Raw genomic sequence first — 16,838 nt, forward strand, 5'->3', positions numbered from 1 at the left:
TTTGTGTTAGACCCCGCATATCCCCCCTAACCCCAAGCAACTGCAACCCTGTTGCCCTTGACATAGAAGTGGTTTGGGCATGTACTGGAATGAGGAGATGAGCAAGGGGGCAATGGGACTCAGCCCGTGTGTTGGATGGGGTCAGTACTCAATGGGGTTGACCACCCAAGCTGAGCAGCATAGGTACCCATACAGGCAGGAAGTGGCACTGGCTCATTTCCTGTTCCATGTGGCAGCTGGATCCCATGAAAAATTACACTGCTGCACTTTCTATGAACCATAGCTATTGAATTCCTGCCCCTGGGAGTCATTCAGGGGGCCAACAGGAAGCGGTAGCTCATTCATCAGCTCACTTCCTGTTTAACATGGCTGCTACATATCACCCCAAAGGAGAGGGGCTCGGCATTGGATGATAACGCCTCGACAGGAAATGAAACAGGCTCACTTCCTGTTAAACATGGCTCCCACGCCTCCCTCCACATCAACAGTGGGTGCCGCAAGGAGAGCCAACAGGAAGTGGATCCATCTCACTTCCTGTTAAACATGGCCACCACAACTCCCTCCACACCAAGGATGGGTGCCACGCAGAGAGCGAACAGGAAGCAAATCCATCTCGCTTCCTGTTAAACATGGCTGCCGCACCTCAGCCCACATCAAAAGCAGATGCCATAAGGGAAGCTGACAGGAAGTGGATCCCTCTCACTTCCTGTTAAACATGGCAGCTGCATCTTGCCACACCTCAAAGGTGCAGAGAGCTGACAGGAAATGGAACTTCTCACTTCCTGTCAAACATGGCTCCCATGATGTCAACCTCGGGCCAGAGTGGCCTGAAGCACACAGCAGAGGGCAGGGGTAGGGGCAGGGGCCAGGTACTCACAGGGGGCCCGTCAGAGCCAGGCATGCCGGGGAGGCCAGGCTTCCCTCTGGGACCCTGTGGGGAGAGAGGAGCGGGGCTGAGCGCTGGCATCGTGGCGGCCCCAATGCAAGGATGCAGGCCGGTGCTGGCCATGGGCCACAAGGGGCAGGAGGGGGACCCAGGCACTCACCTTTTCTCCAGGTGGCCCCGTGGCACCTTGCGGGCCTGGCAGCCCCTGAAACAAAGATGCATGGTGAGAGCTGCACCTGGCCGCTCCCAAAACTGGGGGGAGAACCCAGGCGTTCAAGCTCTCTGCCCACTTCACTACACCCCGCTGCCCTCCCAGAGCTGGAGGGAGACCCCAGGTGTCCAGGCTGTCTGCCCACTTCCCTTCACTACACCCCACTGCCCTCCCAGAGCTAGGGAGAGAACCCAGGTGTCTAGGCTCCCATCCCAACTCCGCTCTACCCAACCAGACCCAACTCCCTTCCCAGAACAGAGACAGAATCCAGGTGTCCAGGCTCCCAGGCCCACTTACCCTAGCCCTCCATCCCCGACACACCCCCAAAGCCAGGAGGAGTGGGGTTGGCTTACCTGGGTGCCAGGAGTTCCTTGCTGCCCAGGGGGTCCTGGCTCCCCTTGTGGCCCCTGCAGACAGACAGAGGCAGAGTCAGGATTGGGACCGGACCTCAGGCACAGGATTAGGGGCTTGGCCTGAGGCCCAGCTGGGAGGCAGCACCCCAAGGAAGAGGGGAAAGACAGACAGACAGGTGGACTCACCAAGTTTCCCTTGGGCCCAAGAGGACCATCCATGCCACGCACACCCTGTGGGCAGCAGACAGAAAGACGGATGTGAGCAGAGGGAGCTGGGGGGCATGGAGGAGGTGGGAAAGGGGGATCTGGGTCCCGGCGTCAGCACTTACCGGAGGCCCAGGGATGCCAGGGGGCCCCTTGGGGCCGAGGAGACCTCGGGGGCCCTGTGGGGAGGAGAGAGAGGGCATTAGCCTTAGCCAGTCAGGCAGTGCATCCTGGGATAGCAGTGAGGTGTGCCAACACCCATGCCGAACCCCTGGCCTACACAGGTGCATGCTGGGATAGCAGAGGCATGCCAGCCTGGATCCTGGCACTTATGCTATACCCCTGGCCCACCCCAGTGCATGCTGGGATACTACAGTCCAGCACTGCTCCTATCATCAGTAGGCTTAAGAGTGAACATCGACAACAAGTTCCACTCCAGCAGCCCTATGGCGGGAGGGGAGGGGGGGGTGGTCCATGACGCACCGTTTCTCCAGGAAGCCCTCGAGGTCCAACTTCTCCATCATCTCCCTAGCAGAAGAGAGAAAGGGCATTAGACATAGGGGGGCATCTCTGAGTACTGCCTCCATCTCCCCATCTTACCCACCCCCACATCTCCTCCCCCTGCCCCAGTACTTACCCGCTCTCCATCCTCCCCTGGGGGGCCGGGGGGGCCCTGAGAACCAGACTCACCCTGGAGGGGACAGAATCAGCATCAGCTTATGGCCCAGCTGTGTGGGAATATGAGCACGGCCTGGCAAGCGCGTGCTAGGCGTGTTGCACCCATATGGGCAGGGAACAGGTGCATGAGGGAGCCTCGCATGGCTGGAGGAGGTGTGTGTGCCTGCATGATGACAAGCCAGGCCCCATGGGGGAGGTGTGTCATTGCATGTGCCAAAAGCATGACGGTTTTGGCAGTCATGTGCACGCAGGGTCAAACACAGCTCCCCCTTCATGACGGAGAGTGTCGGCCATGGGGAAGTGCAGCTTGGAGTTCAGACCTCCCCAAGACCCTGGGTTCTGAGCTGTTTCTGGGGGGCAGGACACCTAGGTTCCAGGCTCCCCCCACCCCTGAGGGGGTCAGGACACCTCAACCCTGAGCCTGTGGACTCACCCGGTGCCCCTTGTCTCCTGGCAGCCCTGGAAGCCCATCAAAGCCACGGTCACCCTGCGGAGAGAAACACAGCGCAACCCCTGAGCCAACATGCTCAAGGTGGGATTCGGGGATCCTCTGGGGGAACCCACAGGGTCCCCAGGTCCCCAGCCTGGAGGCTGGACCCTCCCAACCACGTTACCTTCACGCCAGACTCCCCAGGCATCCCTCGGGCTCCATCAGCTCCCGGACGGCCCTGTGAGCCAGAGAGAAGTTGAGATGGGGTGAGAGGGGCATGGATCCAGTCCCCTGCCCTAAAGGCAAAGGGGGGATCCCCTTCTGCCCCTATGCACTTACCCTCCGGCCAGGCTTCCCCGGGGGTCCAGACAGGCCCTGTGGCCCTCGAGGTCCCTAGGGAGAGAAAGGGTTAATAATATCCTTCCCCCAACGGAAGCCAGGACAATGGGAGGAGATCTCCCTCCTCCAGGGGTCACAGAGTTAAGATCAGAGGTAGAAAAGGGGCCCCTGGGGTCAGAAGAAAAAGCCTTTCCCAGCTGCACAGGGGTTAACAAGTGACCCAAGCCTCTCAGTGGGGTCACTCACTGGGATCAAGGGTCAGCCACCCAGCCAAGGGAGTCAGGGGAAGAGAGCAAGGGTTGGGGTCAAAGTGAAGCCCGTTACCTGAGGTCCAAAGTCTCCCGATTCTCCTTTCATACCATTGCCGCCTGGCTGGCCCTGGAAGGACACGGTGCAGTGGTGACCACTGGGGTTAGGGAGTCACACCTGTGACCCCATGACCCCAGCACTCCCTCTTCTCCCCCTACAACCCTAAACCCCAGTGAAGGTACCTACCATGGGTCCTGGGCGGCCAGTGTATCCCATGGGTCCTGGGGGACCCCGGAGGGCCAGCTGGAGGGAAAGGAAGGAAAAGAAGAGACGGCAGTCACATCCCAGCCAGGCAGAAGAGACGGGAGGGGATGAGCATGAAACCCGAACAGTGGTGGAGTCCGTGGGGGTCTCCGAGTCAGGGGGAAGGAGCAGGGACAACCCTGAGACAGATCCTATGCTGGAACGGAGCCCCGGCTGCAGCAGTGGGGATCTGGGGCTGCAGGAGAGGCTGGCAGCGCAGCCATCCATGGGAGGAGGAATTGTAGCTCTAGTCTAGAGCGCTCTCCAGGGTGCTAAAGTGCTCCATCGAGGTTCTAGAGCATTAGCTTGGGGTTCTGGAACAATGCTGGGCAGCACAGCAGGGTCTAGGACAGCCACCAGCTTGCGGATCATGGACACAGCACCAGGGGGGCAAGAAGGGCACCCTGGGCATTGGCAAGCAGCGAGGGCTCCAGTTCCATGCCCCCACACCCTGCCCCAGCCCCCAACTCACCCGAGCCTGCTGGAGAATGGCCTGGGCCTGGGCTTCCTGCGCGGACACCACTGGGCCCTTGTCTCCGCCACTGCTCCCAAAACGGAACTGGGGAAGGACAGAGACATCACTGAGATTGTGGCCCTTTTAGAGCCCAAAATTGGGGTGCTCTCCTGGGGCCACTTAGCCCCCTCCTTCCTGTTCTAGGTACCTCCAGACTCCTTGGCTGCCCCCTGATTCTAGGTAACCCAACCCATTCCTGTGCTCCCTGCATCCTCCCTAGTTCTGGCAACACCTCCAGGGAGCTCTCTTCAGTTCTAGCCCCTTGTGGACTTCTGTTATCAGTAACAGTTATAGCTGTTCTAGGCTCCTCCTGCTCCCTGGTTCTCAGAACACCAAGAAGGGCTCTCACTTCCATTCTGGATCCCACCATGGATTCCACATTCCTCAGCAACTGCGCCAGATCCCTCCAGGCTGGCTCTAGACCCCCCGCAGCCCTGCTGCACAATCCTAAACACCAGGACAGCCCTATCAGGACCTTCTCTTCCACTTTAGACTCATGCCTGTGCTCTGCTTCCGGGCAATGCCACTCGAGTCCACCTGATCAGTCCCAGGCGTTGTGTGGAGCTGCCCAGGTTCTATGTATTGTCCTCTGTTCTAGATCACCGCTGAGGTGTTCATTCCTTTCTCCTGAACTCTGGCTTCCCCACAGACACCCACATCCTCTGGGTGGGTTCCCAAGCACCCCAGATTCTCAGTCATGCTATCAGCACCTTCCACCCTGTGGTCTGGGTTCTGGTCCAGCTCCATTAACTCCTTCTTCTCCAGAACCCCATTATAAACCCGTGCCTTTTCCTCCCCCTCCCTGCAACTCACCGGAAGCATCAGAGAGGTGCCAGGGGGGCCAGGAGTCCCATCTGAGCCAGGCAGACCTGAGCGGCCAGGGGGGCCCTGTGTGACAGAGGGATGTTGGAGTTACTGAACAGGGCTGGGAGGCACACACACACAATCATGGGGTGAGAACCCTGGGACACACACAAAGCCTCTCCTCTGGGACACACTGACTATCACATGTATGTACAAAGTACACCCAGGCATGTGCAAACCCGCATATGTACACCAGCCTCTGTGCCCAGCCTCACACCCATGCATCCATGCTCAGCAGCCCCTCCCCACACCCTCCGCCCGGGTGCCCCATGGCAGGAGCCCGACTCACACTCACCCTCTCGCCAGGGTCACCAGGAGATCCAGGCGGGCCCTGAGTGCCCGGAGGTCCCGAAATGCCCTGCAGGAGATGCACAGTGAGGCCACAATGCCAATCCAGAGCAGGGGAAGGAGGGAATCACCCCCCAGCACCCTCCGGCTAGACAGACTGATGGACAGATTGGGAGGCTCTTACCGCTGGTCCTTCGGGGCCAGGGGGGCCTTCCACCAACATTCCCTGTGGGACAGAAGGCAAAGAGCAAGGTTATCCCCATGCAAGGGATCCCAGCTAAGGCACAGAGGAGGGGCAGCCCCCGGGGCAGATGCCCCGACTGTCATGGGGGGACACCCCAGAGGGCTCAGGAGAGCCTGGAGGAGCCTGTTCCTGACCCCACTATGGGACCTGAGCTGTTCCCAACCCCCTCTTGCTGGCCAGAGAGGTGGACACAGGTTTCCCACCCCCAGTTCAGTGTGTCCACATACCTGCATATACATGTGCACAGAGAAATACATCCACCTGTGCAAAAATGTGTGCACACACACACACCCCTATCCACCTAGGAATACATGCACCTGAACAAAAATGTGCATCCATGAACACACATCTGCGCACATGGTAACACATGTACATGTGCAAACACACATGTGCTCAAACATGCGTTTACCAGTACACATGTGCACACTAAAATACACATGTGAAAACACATAACTGCACACACACTGAAATAAATGCAGACTTGCAAACATGCATCCAAATATGCAGGCTCACAATTGCACGTGAATATACACACACACATGTATGCAGTAATACACACGTGTGCAAATGTGCACACATTCAGAATGTACACTCACAAGCATACAAACACATGCACACTTGCACATGGTAACACATGTGTAAACATGGATGCACTCAAACATGCAAGGTCAGAAGTTCATGTGCATATACGTAGACATGCACACTCAAAGATACACATTTACAACACATGCGCACGCACGCACGCACACACACACACTGGGACACCCACCTGCTGGGGGAGGAAGAGACAAGAGAGGGTTATGTGCCCTGGCCCACTACCCGTTTTCCCCATACACCCTCTCACCCCAGGGACAGAGGCACCTACCGGCTCAATGATGGCCGGCTCCCCCTTCTCTCCCTTGTAGCCTCGGGCGCCGCGCACGGCCTGGGGGTAACACACATGTAACCACAAAGACGGGACCAGTCAAAACCGGGCACCCAGAGCCCCATACCTCACCTCCCCCCACACCCAACAGGGCTCAACAGCAGAAGGGGCTGGGGGGAGCTCCATCACCACCCCCTAGCCTCCCGGCCCCTTCATGGCTGCTGCTGGTGCAGGAGCCAGGGCCTTCCAGGTTCACACCATCCCAGAGCAGAATCCGGAGTCAGGCTCATCTGTGTGAATGGGGATTCCACGAAAAGAAGAGGAGTGAGGGAGAGGGACACCAGCAGCCGGGGCCAGGCTGGAGCAAGGGGCAGGGCAGGGAGATGGTTATGTCGCTGAGTTAGGCAGGTCCCGAGGGGAAGGGGGCTGAGGAAGGGGACAGAGATGGGGAAGGGAGAGATTTAGGGACCAGCATCACCAGGAAAGTGTGATGCCTCCAGGCTTAAATCCCAGACAGAGCGCAGGGGTCACGGCCCCTCACCGAGATGGCGGCATTGAAGGGAGGGGAATTACCGTGTCCCTTTTGGGGGCTGTTCCCCCCAAATCGGTAATTGACACCAGCACTGACATTCTCGGGGACTGTGGGGGAGGGCAGGGGGGAGGGCAGGGGTGGTTACAGAGATGGCCGCACGGGGGGATGACATCACGGGGCCGTGAGCTGACATCAGACAGCAGGGGATGCCATGGGAGGAGCCCGTGAGCGCCGGCAGTCATGGCGGTTGGTGTGATGTCACCAGGACACGGTGGGCTCATCTCTGAACATACATTGTGGGGAGAGGCTGGGGAGAGAGGGGGAAGGAAGAGGGGGATGATGTCACCCGTGAGCAGGAAGTGACGTCACACGTAAGACAACGCATCACAGGGAGAGTACTGGTGGCTGAGAGAATTGACATGATGATGAGGGAGGTCTGAGAAGGGGCCACTGTAGAGAGGAAGAGACCACCCAGAGGGACAAGAAGTCATGGCAACAAACAGGAAATGACATCACATAAAAACAAACAGGAAAGGCCAAGTCAACACAGAAGACATGACATCACAATGAACATGAGGTAATTCGTCCAACATGACATGGCAGTGAACTCTGACACAGAGGAAGAGAAGTCACAAACCAAACGACAACACGCAGGAAGTGACACCAAGGCCAACAGCAGTGACAAGTCAACAAGTAAACAATGACATCATAAGAAAAAAGATGCGACACAACAGGAAACATGGCACATGGAAGTGACGCCATAAAGACAGAAAGTGATGACAAAATCCCATGGCACATCCACAAGCAAAGAAATGATGCCACAAGGACAAGAAAGGGAGCAACATGAGACACCCAGTCCAGACAAACAGGAAGTGACACCACAACACAACAGGAAGCGGTCACAAGAAGGAAGTGACACCACGATATAGCAGGAAGTGCCAACAAAAAAGGACCATCCACAAAAGGACAAGCCATGGTGCCAGCAGGTGGAAGGGACAGCAAAAGTGCCCCGTGCCCCACTTACGCCTCCGCTCTCAGGGGTCTCTGCAGAGAGCACAGGCCCCAGCTCCGACGGCTCAGCTCCCTCGGGATAGTCCTTATAGATGTACTCGTACTCCTGCCCAGGCCCAGCCACGTCCTCGCCCGTCTCATACTCCACAGGAAGCACCTCGCCCTCACCCAGACCGGCAGGGGGCAAGCTGGGAGCAGCCACCTCCTGGCCCCCAAGGGACAGGCCAGGGGCAAGGAGAAGAGGAAGAGGAGGAGGAAGAGGTGGAGAAACCCAGGAACATGTTAATATACAGTATGGTACCTACTGATAGCCAGGAGAGAGGAGACAGACCAGGGTTGGACCCCTGAAATACACCATGAGAACCCAGGAGTCTTGGTTCCCAGCCCCCACCCCACCTTTTCCCTTCAAGTATTCCCTTTCATCATATCCTACTTCCAAGTCCAGGAACAGAACTGAGGGGCCCTGAAAGACATCACTTTTATAGGACAATTTGCCATTTAATCATGCCATAAATGGCAAAGTGGTGTGTGTTCACCCAAGATAAGGTGCCATAAAATGGCAAACCAGCCCTAAAGATGTTCTACATATAATGGCAGGTTTCATTCCCTCCCCAGATTTAAGAACGGAACCCAGGTGTCCTAACTGCCAGCACTCCTCCAGGTCTGATTCACTCAACTTCTCTCCTGTCCCAGAGCTGGGATAGACCCAGATGCCCTGGTGCATGCTGCTCTACCCTACTAGACCCATTCCCCTCCCAGAGCTGGGGATAGAACCCAGGCATCCTGGCTCAAACTCCTAAACCCTGAAGCCTATTCCCCACAGCCCCTAAATCTAGCCCCACAGTCTCTACCCTCCTCTCTGCCCTTTACCCTGGCCCTCATCTCCACCTCATAGATCCCTTCTTCCCAGGGTCCCCATCACCTCCACCCTACTAACAACACAGAGGCAGCTCTGGAGGAGACTGATCCCATACGATGTGTAGGAGCGTGGAGGGCTGTGGGGAGCTAGACAGCTGGGTTGTGCCCTGGAAGCAACCAGGGCAGTGGGGGGATCCCATCCCCCATGACCTAATCCCAGGGTGGTTACCTCAGCCCAGGACTGTGAGGGGGCAGAGGAAGTCGCCACCAGCCCCGTCTCCTCCTCCCAGTAGGCACCATCAGGATCCTGGTCAGGGGATGGGGTGTAATCCAGGTACTCGCCAGCCCCCCAGGGCTCCTCTGTGGGGGACAGCCCCACGTCCTGGGGGGGAGGGGGAACAGAGATCATGGGCACAGGAAGAGAAGGACATGGATGGACAGACAGATGGACATGCATGTTCATGGATGCATGGATGGATGAATGGACAGGCATGCATACGGTTTGATGGATGGATAGATGGATGGATGGCTAAACATGCACATGGACTAATGGATGAACAGACATACACATGGATGGATGAATGGACAGATGGACAAACATACACATTAACAATGGACAGATGGATGGATGGACAAACATGCACATCAGTGGATGGATAAATGTGTACATTTATGGATGAATGAACGGACACATATGAACATCAATGGAAAAATGGATGTACACACACAGTGATGGATAGATGGATGGATGGATGGATATGCCCATCAGTGGATGGATAGACAAGCACAGTGATGGATGGAAATACAGGGGGATGGATATACAAAGCAGTAGACACAGGGGTGGATATGCACAGTGATGGATAATTAGATGGGCAGATGGATGAATAAACATGCACATCAAAAGATGGATGGTTGGATGGATGGATGGACATGCACAGGGATGGATGGAAACGGGAGTGGAGGGGTGGACAAATATAGCCAGAAATGGACATGTGGATGGATATGCTCATTCATGGATGGATGGACAGACAGATACACACATCACCAGGTGGACATACATGCTCAGCAATGGATGAATATAGGGAATGTGGGGAATGGACACAGCCATGGAGAAAGGGACTTGCGTGGGCAGCAGATGGATGGACAGATGGATGACTGGGGCAAGAGGCAGGGGAGAAGAAATGCATTAGTAGGTTACACTCAGAGGCCAAGTGATCACAGAGGAGACCCACCACCTTTGAGGCAGCCTCATGGCCCCGTGTCACTGCAGGGGTGAGGGCCATTCCCAGGGACCAAGGGAGCAGGATAAACCAACCCAGAGAGGAGGCATGAGGAAACAGGCCCCTTCTCCCCAGCTGGGAGGCTCTGGCTCTGAGTCAGGACTGAGTGGCCCCTTCCCCATGCTTCCCGCCTGTCATTCCGTTTATGCTGCAGGGACATTTTCCGAATGGCCCTGATACATACAGACAGATGGACAGACAGACACGAGTGGTACACACAGATGGGAATGGACAGGAGATGGGGAAGGGAGCCATGGGGGCATGGGAGCATGCTCCCTGCCCCAGATCTCAGATCGTGCCCATGCCATAGCCCCATCAGGGGACTGAGAGGCTGGGGAGGCACCTGGCACCGATCTGGATCCTTCCCTCTGGCTCTACCTGCTGATAGCTGTTGCCATGTTTCCGCGGGGCTCCAGTGCCGGCGTAGGCCCTGCCCCCATTCTGGGTCTTGGCCCCGCTCTGGGATTTCCCCACAGCATTTTTCATGGCTGGGTGTTTGGCCCCTGCCGCCATCTTGGCCTTGCCGGGGGGCTTGGTGGTGCTGGGGGACTTCCCATTGCCAGGGTATTTCCCGTTGCCAGGGGACTTCCCGTTGCTGGGGTATTTGCCGTTGCCTGTGTACTTCCCGTTGCCGGGGGATTTGCCGTAGGCCGGCGCGGTGCTCATAAGCTGCTGCTGTTTCTGCGGCTTGGCCTTGGCAGGCGCTTTGTGGCCTGGCCCCGCAGGTTTCTGGCACCACGGCACCGGTGAAAGGAGGAGGAAGAGGAGGAGGAAGGGCAGTGATGAGGATGGAGAGGGTGATGATTGGAGTGGCAGCAACGCACGCATGCACACACGGTGCCCGGTATCCAGATACAAAGAGAAAACACAACACATGTGGCGTGAGTGCCAGGAGAGCATGAGCAGGAAAGTGGGGGGCCCCAATCCACGTGGGTCACACCCCCAAGTGGCCAAGGATCACCCCACAACTCCCAATGGCCCTGCCAGGCCCCAGCCCTGCCCTGGTACCTTCCACGCTCCTGCTATTGGGTGCAACATGGTGGTGATGGCTGGAGGAATGAATGAATGGAGGGATAGAGGGATGCAGGCATGCATTGGGATGGATGGATAGATGGATGGATGGATGGATGGATGGATGAACTGAGTTGGATGGATGGATGGATTCATGCATGCATGCATGCATGCATTAGGCTGGCTGGCTGGCTGGCTGGATGCACTGGGTTGGGTGGATGTATGCATGCATGCATTAGGTTCAATGGATGGATGGATGCATGTATGCATGCATTGGGTTGGGTGGATGTATGCTTGTATGTATTAGGATGGATGGATGGATGGATGGATGGATGGATGGAAATGACAGACAGATGACATTGCCATGCGAGCACAAGACTCAGACAAGACGGGGTGCCAGGACAAACGGACGGATGGATGGACGGACAAACGGATGGACACCAGGTGGGGGGGGGGCAGCACCCCCATTACCTGCTCAACAGCACCCCCCGTTGGCATCTCAGGGGCCAGGGCGCCCTCCTCTTTATTCTCGTAATAGTAGGGGTACTCGTAATACTCCACATCCTCATCAAAGTACTGGGTGCAGCGGGGGTGGGGGACAGAGGGAGGGAGGGAGCAGGAAAAAGGAGGAGAGCAAAACAATAGCAACAAAAGCCCTCTAATGGGCTGGGGGGCCCCACAAGAGCCTGTCCAGAACCCCCTCTGTGCACCCTGGGACCCTAGCCCCCCACCCAGGATGGAGAGGACAAGTTAGGGAAGGAGGAGGAATTGGGGAGGAGAGCAGAGCTTCCAAGCAAGGGTCACTGGGTTCATCTCCCCTCCAGGGTCAGAGGTGGGGGGCAGAGAAGTGAGAGGCCCCAGAAAGGAGGAAAAGGGGTGGGGAAGGAGGTTAAGGGTCCCCAGAGGAGCTTGGGATGGGAAGGATCCCCAGGGACAGGGAGCTGGGCGTCCTAGGCCCCCCTGAGATGAACCCAGGGGCATTTGAAGGCTCAGGTTTTTTTCCCCTCCTTTTGCAACAGATGCAAAATTCAGGGGGGAAAAACAAGCCTGGGAGGGTAGGATGCTCACCCAGAGCATGCTGGGCTGGAAACAGAGCCCCCCACTGGCGTGGGACGGGTCCAAACCCCGGCATCTAGGTGAGTTGCCTGCAGCGGGTTGTACTTTGATGTTTTTGCTATTGCCACACCCACCCCCCTCCCCGCAGTCAGCCCCAACCTCCCCCACCCAGCCCAGGGGGTCACTCACCTCAGGCTTGTCAGGGCGGCGCTGAGGCTCCTGGGCCTGGGGGGTGTCAGGACTGGGGGCACCACAGTCAGGGCTATAGCGTTCACAATAGTCATAGGCATCACGTGGGTTTGAGGAGATGAGCAGCTGCTGGATGTCACCCTGTGTTTGGGGGGGGGGGAAGGGGGTTAGGGGCAGCAGCGCCTCCGGGTCCCAGCCTGAAACCACCCCCCACCCCCCAGAGGGAGGGAGGAGGGCAATGAGCAAAGAGGCGGGTACAAGCTGGAGGGATGGAGATGGGTGTGTGAGGACAGGGAGAGGGATGGAGGGATGGAGAGTTGCCCACGTCAGGGGATGGGTGGACAGACAGATGGAGAGATGTCCATGGGGGTGGATGGATGAATGGATGGACAGGCAGATGGATATGCACATTGATGGATGGATGGATGGATGGAAGGGCAGACAGGTGGATGGATGGGTAGGTGGGTAGAATGTATAGGGATGAATAGGTGGATGGGTGGGTAGAATAAAGGGTGGAGTGTATGGGGTTGAATGGATGGATGCATGAGTGAGTGAGTGAGCAAGCGAGTAAGCAAGCGAGCAAGCAGATAGGGGAAGGGATGCATGTGCTTCAGGGTAGACAGACACACAGATATGTAGGTAGGTAGGTAGATTGATAGAAGCATGTGCTTAGGGATAAACAGACAAGCAGCCAGGCAAGCAGGCAGGCAGATGGGATGGATGGATGGGTGGCTGGGTAGATATAGATAGATATAAGCATATAGGCATATCCCACATGCATAGATAGATAGATAGATAGATAGATAGATAGATAGATAGATGCATGTGCTTTGGGGTGGATGGGTGGAGGCATGTGCAGACAGGGGTGGAGACACGGATGGACAGACAGTCAGACACACAGGTAGGTCAAACCACGTGCTTGGGGAAAGAAAGAAAGAATGAACGAAAGAACGAACGAAAGAAAGAACGAACCACATGCACAGGGACAGAGGGATGGATGGGCAGCTGGACAACTGGATGGATAGACAGATGGGGACCCCCTTCATTTGGTACCCCCAAATCACAGCCTCTGGCTGCTTCAACCCCTCCGCCCACTCCTTCCCCAGAGTGGAAGACACGGGCAGGGCAGTGGCAGTACCTGGAAGACCTCATCATCGAGGATGCGGGTGCCAAAGACGGTGATGCCGTGCGTGTCGATGATGGGCCGGAGACCACGGGGCAGTGGCCGTGTCACCTTCTTCTTGCAGTCTAGGAGGAGCGTCACCGACTGCTTGCTCACACTTAGTGCCACCCGGTGCCACCTGCAGACAGAAAAATACACGCATGGACGTGCCAGTGGGGCAGAGTTGGGACAGACGGATACAGATTGGGGAGGCCGAGGAGAGGTCAAATTTGACCCGTAATGCTAGGGAGCTGGGAGCACTGGTGAGAGCAGGGGCAGTGCTGCAGGGTTCAGGGGTCAGAGAGCAGGTATGATGGTGATGCCCTGGAGGCAGCAGCTGTACTGTGGGGTAGGGCAAAGTAGACAACAGGGTCAGAGGTTGGGGTTAAGAGGACAGGTATGACGATGCCCTGGAAGCAGGGGGGCATGTTACAGAGTAGGTCAGGGGTCAGACTTGATGCTAATGCCCTGAAAGCAGGCAAGGGTCAAAGATCAGGGGTTGGGTATGATGTTAATGCCCTGGAAGCAGGAGTTGTGTTGAGGGGTGGGTCAGGGGTCAGAAGTTGAGGTCAGGTATGATGTCAATGCCCTGGAAGCAAGGGTCATTCATGCTGCGAGGTGGGGCAAGGACCAGCAGCCAGATATGTTGCTAATGCCCTGGAAGCAGGGGTTGTGCTAAAGGGTAAGGCAAGGGGCAGGGGCAGAGATCAGGTATGATGTTGATGCCCTGGAAGCAGGAGTCCTGCTGCAGGGTCGGTCGGGGTCAGATGTCAACACCCCAGAAGTGAGGGTCGTGCTGCGGGGTAGATGAGGGGTGGAGGACCAGGTGCTGCAGGGTAGGTCAAGGGTCAGGTACGCACTTGCCATCGGCGGTGTTGATGCCCCGGAAGAGTGGGTAGTCCTTGGGCGCAGGCCGGCCACTCTGGTCCTCGTAGAGGAAGACGGGCGAGCGGCCCAGCTCCAGCCCCAGCTGCTGGGTGCCGCGTGCATCATACACGGACAGCAGGAAGGTCTGACTCCCAGCCGGCGCCCGCACCAGTGCCATGATGGAGAAGTCCTCTGGGAACCGACCTGGGGGTGGGGGGGCCCAGCTCAGTGGGGGCTGGGGGCAGGGCCAGCCCACTAGGGACATGGGGGGGGGGCAGGAGGGACAAAAATTTCCACTGGGGATGGGGGAGGCATCCCACTAGGGACATCAAGGGGACAGGATATTCCACTGGGAACACTGGAGAGGGATTCCACTAGGAACACGGGGGTGGGGGTCAAGATATGGGGGAAGATGGGACATCCCACTGGGGACACAAAGTGGGGAAATATTCCACTGAGAACACAGGGGGAAGATATGCCAAAGGGGACACGGGGGCAGGGAGGGGGACAATTGTACTGGGGACGTTGTGGGGGGGGCAGGAAATTGCGCGGGAGACGTGGGGGACATTCCATTAGGAACATGGGGGGACATTCCCAGGGGGGTGGGAACACAGTGGGGGGAAGTGGGATGGTCCACTGGAGACATGGGAGGAGGAGTGGGTTGTTCCACTGGGGACCTCTCATGGGTTGAGGGTGGAGGGGGGTATCCCACTGGGGACACGCAGGGCTGGGACAGCACTGGGGTGACAGCAGGGAGGGGAGTGGGATGTCCGACGTGGCGGGGCTGGGGGGGGCAGCGTAGGAGCGTCCCACAGGAACACGGGCCAGGCCACAGGGCCCAGGGGTACCTGAGAAGAGCTGGCGGGTGGGGGCGCTGAGCTGGGCCTGCCGCGAGATGCGATAAGCCTGGTCGGGCCCCGGGGCCCCACGCCGCTGCGGGCAGAAGCCAGCCGTCCTCTTCACGCCCGCCGGCAGCGCCTGCAGCTCCAGCACCTTCAGCACGTCCACCGGCTCCCCTGGAGGGACAAAGTGGGGTGGGGGATGAGAGCCAGGCACGGGGCCCCCATAGACTCCCCCACCCCAACACCAATGGGGATTCGGCCTATCCATCCCCGCCCCCAGCACAGGACTTGGGGAAGTCATTGCAAGGAGCAGGGGGCTGGGGAAATTTGAAGGCCATGGAGGGAATTTGGAGGGCCCTGGAGGAACCTGGGGGCCATGGGGGGAATTTTGGGGGGGATCCTAGAGGAACCTGGGGGAATCTGGAGGCATTCTAAGGGGCTGAGGAGGAATCTGGGGGAGAAATCCAAGGGGTCCTCAAGGAATCTGGGAGACCTGGGGTATTTGGGGGAACCTGGAGGGGAATCCATCGGGCCGGATGGGAATCTGAGCAGTTCGGGGGGGGGGGGGGGCGGGGGGGGGTGGGGGGGGGGGGCATCGAGGGGGCCTGTTGGTATCGGGGGGGGTTGAAGAGGAGTCTCAGGCCCTGGGGGAAAATCTGGGAACTCCTGGGGGGGAATCCAGGGAGTCCTGGGGGATCTGGGGGAGAGTCTGCAGGCTCTGGGTGGAATCTGGGGGCCATGGGGGTCATCTGGGGTCCTGGGGGATCTGGGGAGCCCTGGGGGGGATCTGGGGAACCCTAAGGGAAAGTGAGGGGAGATCGGGGGGGCCCGGCAAGAGGAAATGGGGTGCCCAGGCCAGGGAGGAGCAGGGGCCGCCCCAGGTGCCGCAGGCAGGCTATCCCAAATTCCAATCTCCCCTCCTGGGAGGCAGCAGAAAAAAGGGCCTTTCTCCTGAGCCATCAACAGGGTCTTTGTTCCCCCGCGGGCAGCGGCAGGGACCGGCACACGCTTCGCACACGCACGCACACACACACACACACCTCTCTCGCACACGGGCAAAGGAGGGGGGAAAGCCACGCACACGCCTGCCTCACACTTCTCATGGCAACCAGCCGGACTCACACAGGCCTTGCACGCGTGTACACACTATCACAGGCGGCTGGTGCACCCTCTACTCCACAGCTCCCCCCACCTGGCACACATGTGTTCCCCCTCCCCTCCCGCTTTCCATGTGCTTGGCATGTTCCAACCAGCTCCAGGCACAAACACATCTGCAGAAGCCATCAGGTTCAGGCAGGGGCTGGACGCCGGCCTAGGTTCCCCCTTGCTCACAGCCAGGCTGGTGGGGAGGGGGGGCTGGAGAGACAGAGGGAAGGAGATGAGGGGCCAAGAACTGGGCACAGGTCGGGGTTCATGTGCAACAGCCACATGCATGTACAAATGCACATGCACATGCATGCATGTACCACCCTGCAGCAAGGGGGACAATTGAGAGGGACCTCCCCCAAGTTGATACCTGTGGCCTTGGGGTCAGAGGGTCATGGGCTGAGGAGAGAGGGAGGGGCTGCTGGTGCTGCCAATGCATCTGCCTGCACCTCCGCC

General features: G+C 58.1%; 2 protein-coding genes across 2 annotated transcripts in view; both read right to left on the bottom strand.

Moving 5' to 3' along the window:
• Window positions 1–15,295, bottom strand: part of COL11A2 (collagen type XI alpha 2 chain) — a 32,066-nt gene extending 16,771 nt beyond the window's left edge. The window contains exons 1-23 of the mRNA XM_025213986.1: window positions 15,243–15,295; window positions 14,388–14,598; window positions 13,504–13,666; window positions 12,366–12,506; window positions 9,059–9,211; window positions 7,985–8,176; window positions 6,429–6,488; window positions 5,504–5,545; window positions 5,327–5,389; window positions 4,981–5,055; window positions 4,126–4,212; window positions 3,597–3,653; window positions 3,426–3,479; window positions 3,102–3,155; window positions 2,947–3,000; window positions 2,766–2,819; window positions 2,292–2,345; window positions 2,138–2,182; window positions 1,780–1,833; window positions 1,637–1,681; window positions 1,451–1,504; window positions 1,047–1,091; window positions 878–931 (exon numbers count right to left, since the gene is read on the bottom strand). Coding sequence (XP_025069771.1) covers window positions 878–931; window positions 1,047–1,091; window positions 1,451–1,504; window positions 1,637–1,681; window positions 1,780–1,833; window positions 2,138–2,182; window positions 2,292–2,345; window positions 2,766–2,819; window positions 2,947–3,000; window positions 3,102–3,155; window positions 3,426–3,479; window positions 3,597–3,653; window positions 4,126–4,212; window positions 4,981–5,055; window positions 5,327–5,389; window positions 5,504–5,545; window positions 6,429–6,488; window positions 7,985–8,176; window positions 9,059–9,211; window positions 12,366–12,506; window positions 13,504–13,666; window positions 14,388–14,572 — 1,785 coding nt within the window. The 5' untranslated portion in view covers window positions 14,573–14,598; window positions 15,243–15,295. The remainder of the gene's footprint in view (window positions 1–877; window positions 932–1,046; window positions 1,092–1,450; window positions 1,505–1,636; window positions 1,682–1,779; window positions 1,834–2,137; window positions 2,183–2,291; window positions 2,346–2,765; window positions 2,820–2,946; window positions 3,001–3,101; window positions 3,156–3,425; window positions 3,480–3,596; window positions 3,654–4,125; window positions 4,213–4,980; window positions 5,056–5,326; window positions 5,390–5,503; window positions 5,546–6,428; window positions 6,489–7,984; window positions 8,177–9,058; window positions 9,212–12,365; window positions 12,507–13,503; window positions 13,667–14,387; window positions 14,599–15,242) is intronic.
• RXRB (retinoid X receptor beta) overlaps window positions 14,790–16,838 on the bottom strand; it is a 13,352-nt gene continuing 11,303 nt past the window's right edge. Inside the window, exons 8-10 of the mRNA XM_025213959.1 lie at window positions 16,487–16,592; window positions 15,243–15,410; window positions 14,790–14,848 (exon numbers count right to left, since the gene is read on the bottom strand). Coding sequence (XP_025069744.1) covers window positions 14,790–14,848; window positions 15,243–15,410; window positions 16,487–16,592 — 333 coding nt within the window. The remainder of the gene's footprint in view (window positions 14,849–15,242; window positions 15,411–16,486; window positions 16,593–16,838) is intronic.

Source organism: Alligator sinensis, unplaced genomic scaffold, assembly GCF_000455745.1.
Source record: "Alligator sinensis unplaced genomic scaffold, ASM45574v1 scaffold634_1, whole genome shotgun sequence".
Lineage (NCBI taxonomy): Eukaryota > Metazoa > Chordata > Crocodylia > Alligatoridae > Alligator > Alligator sinensis.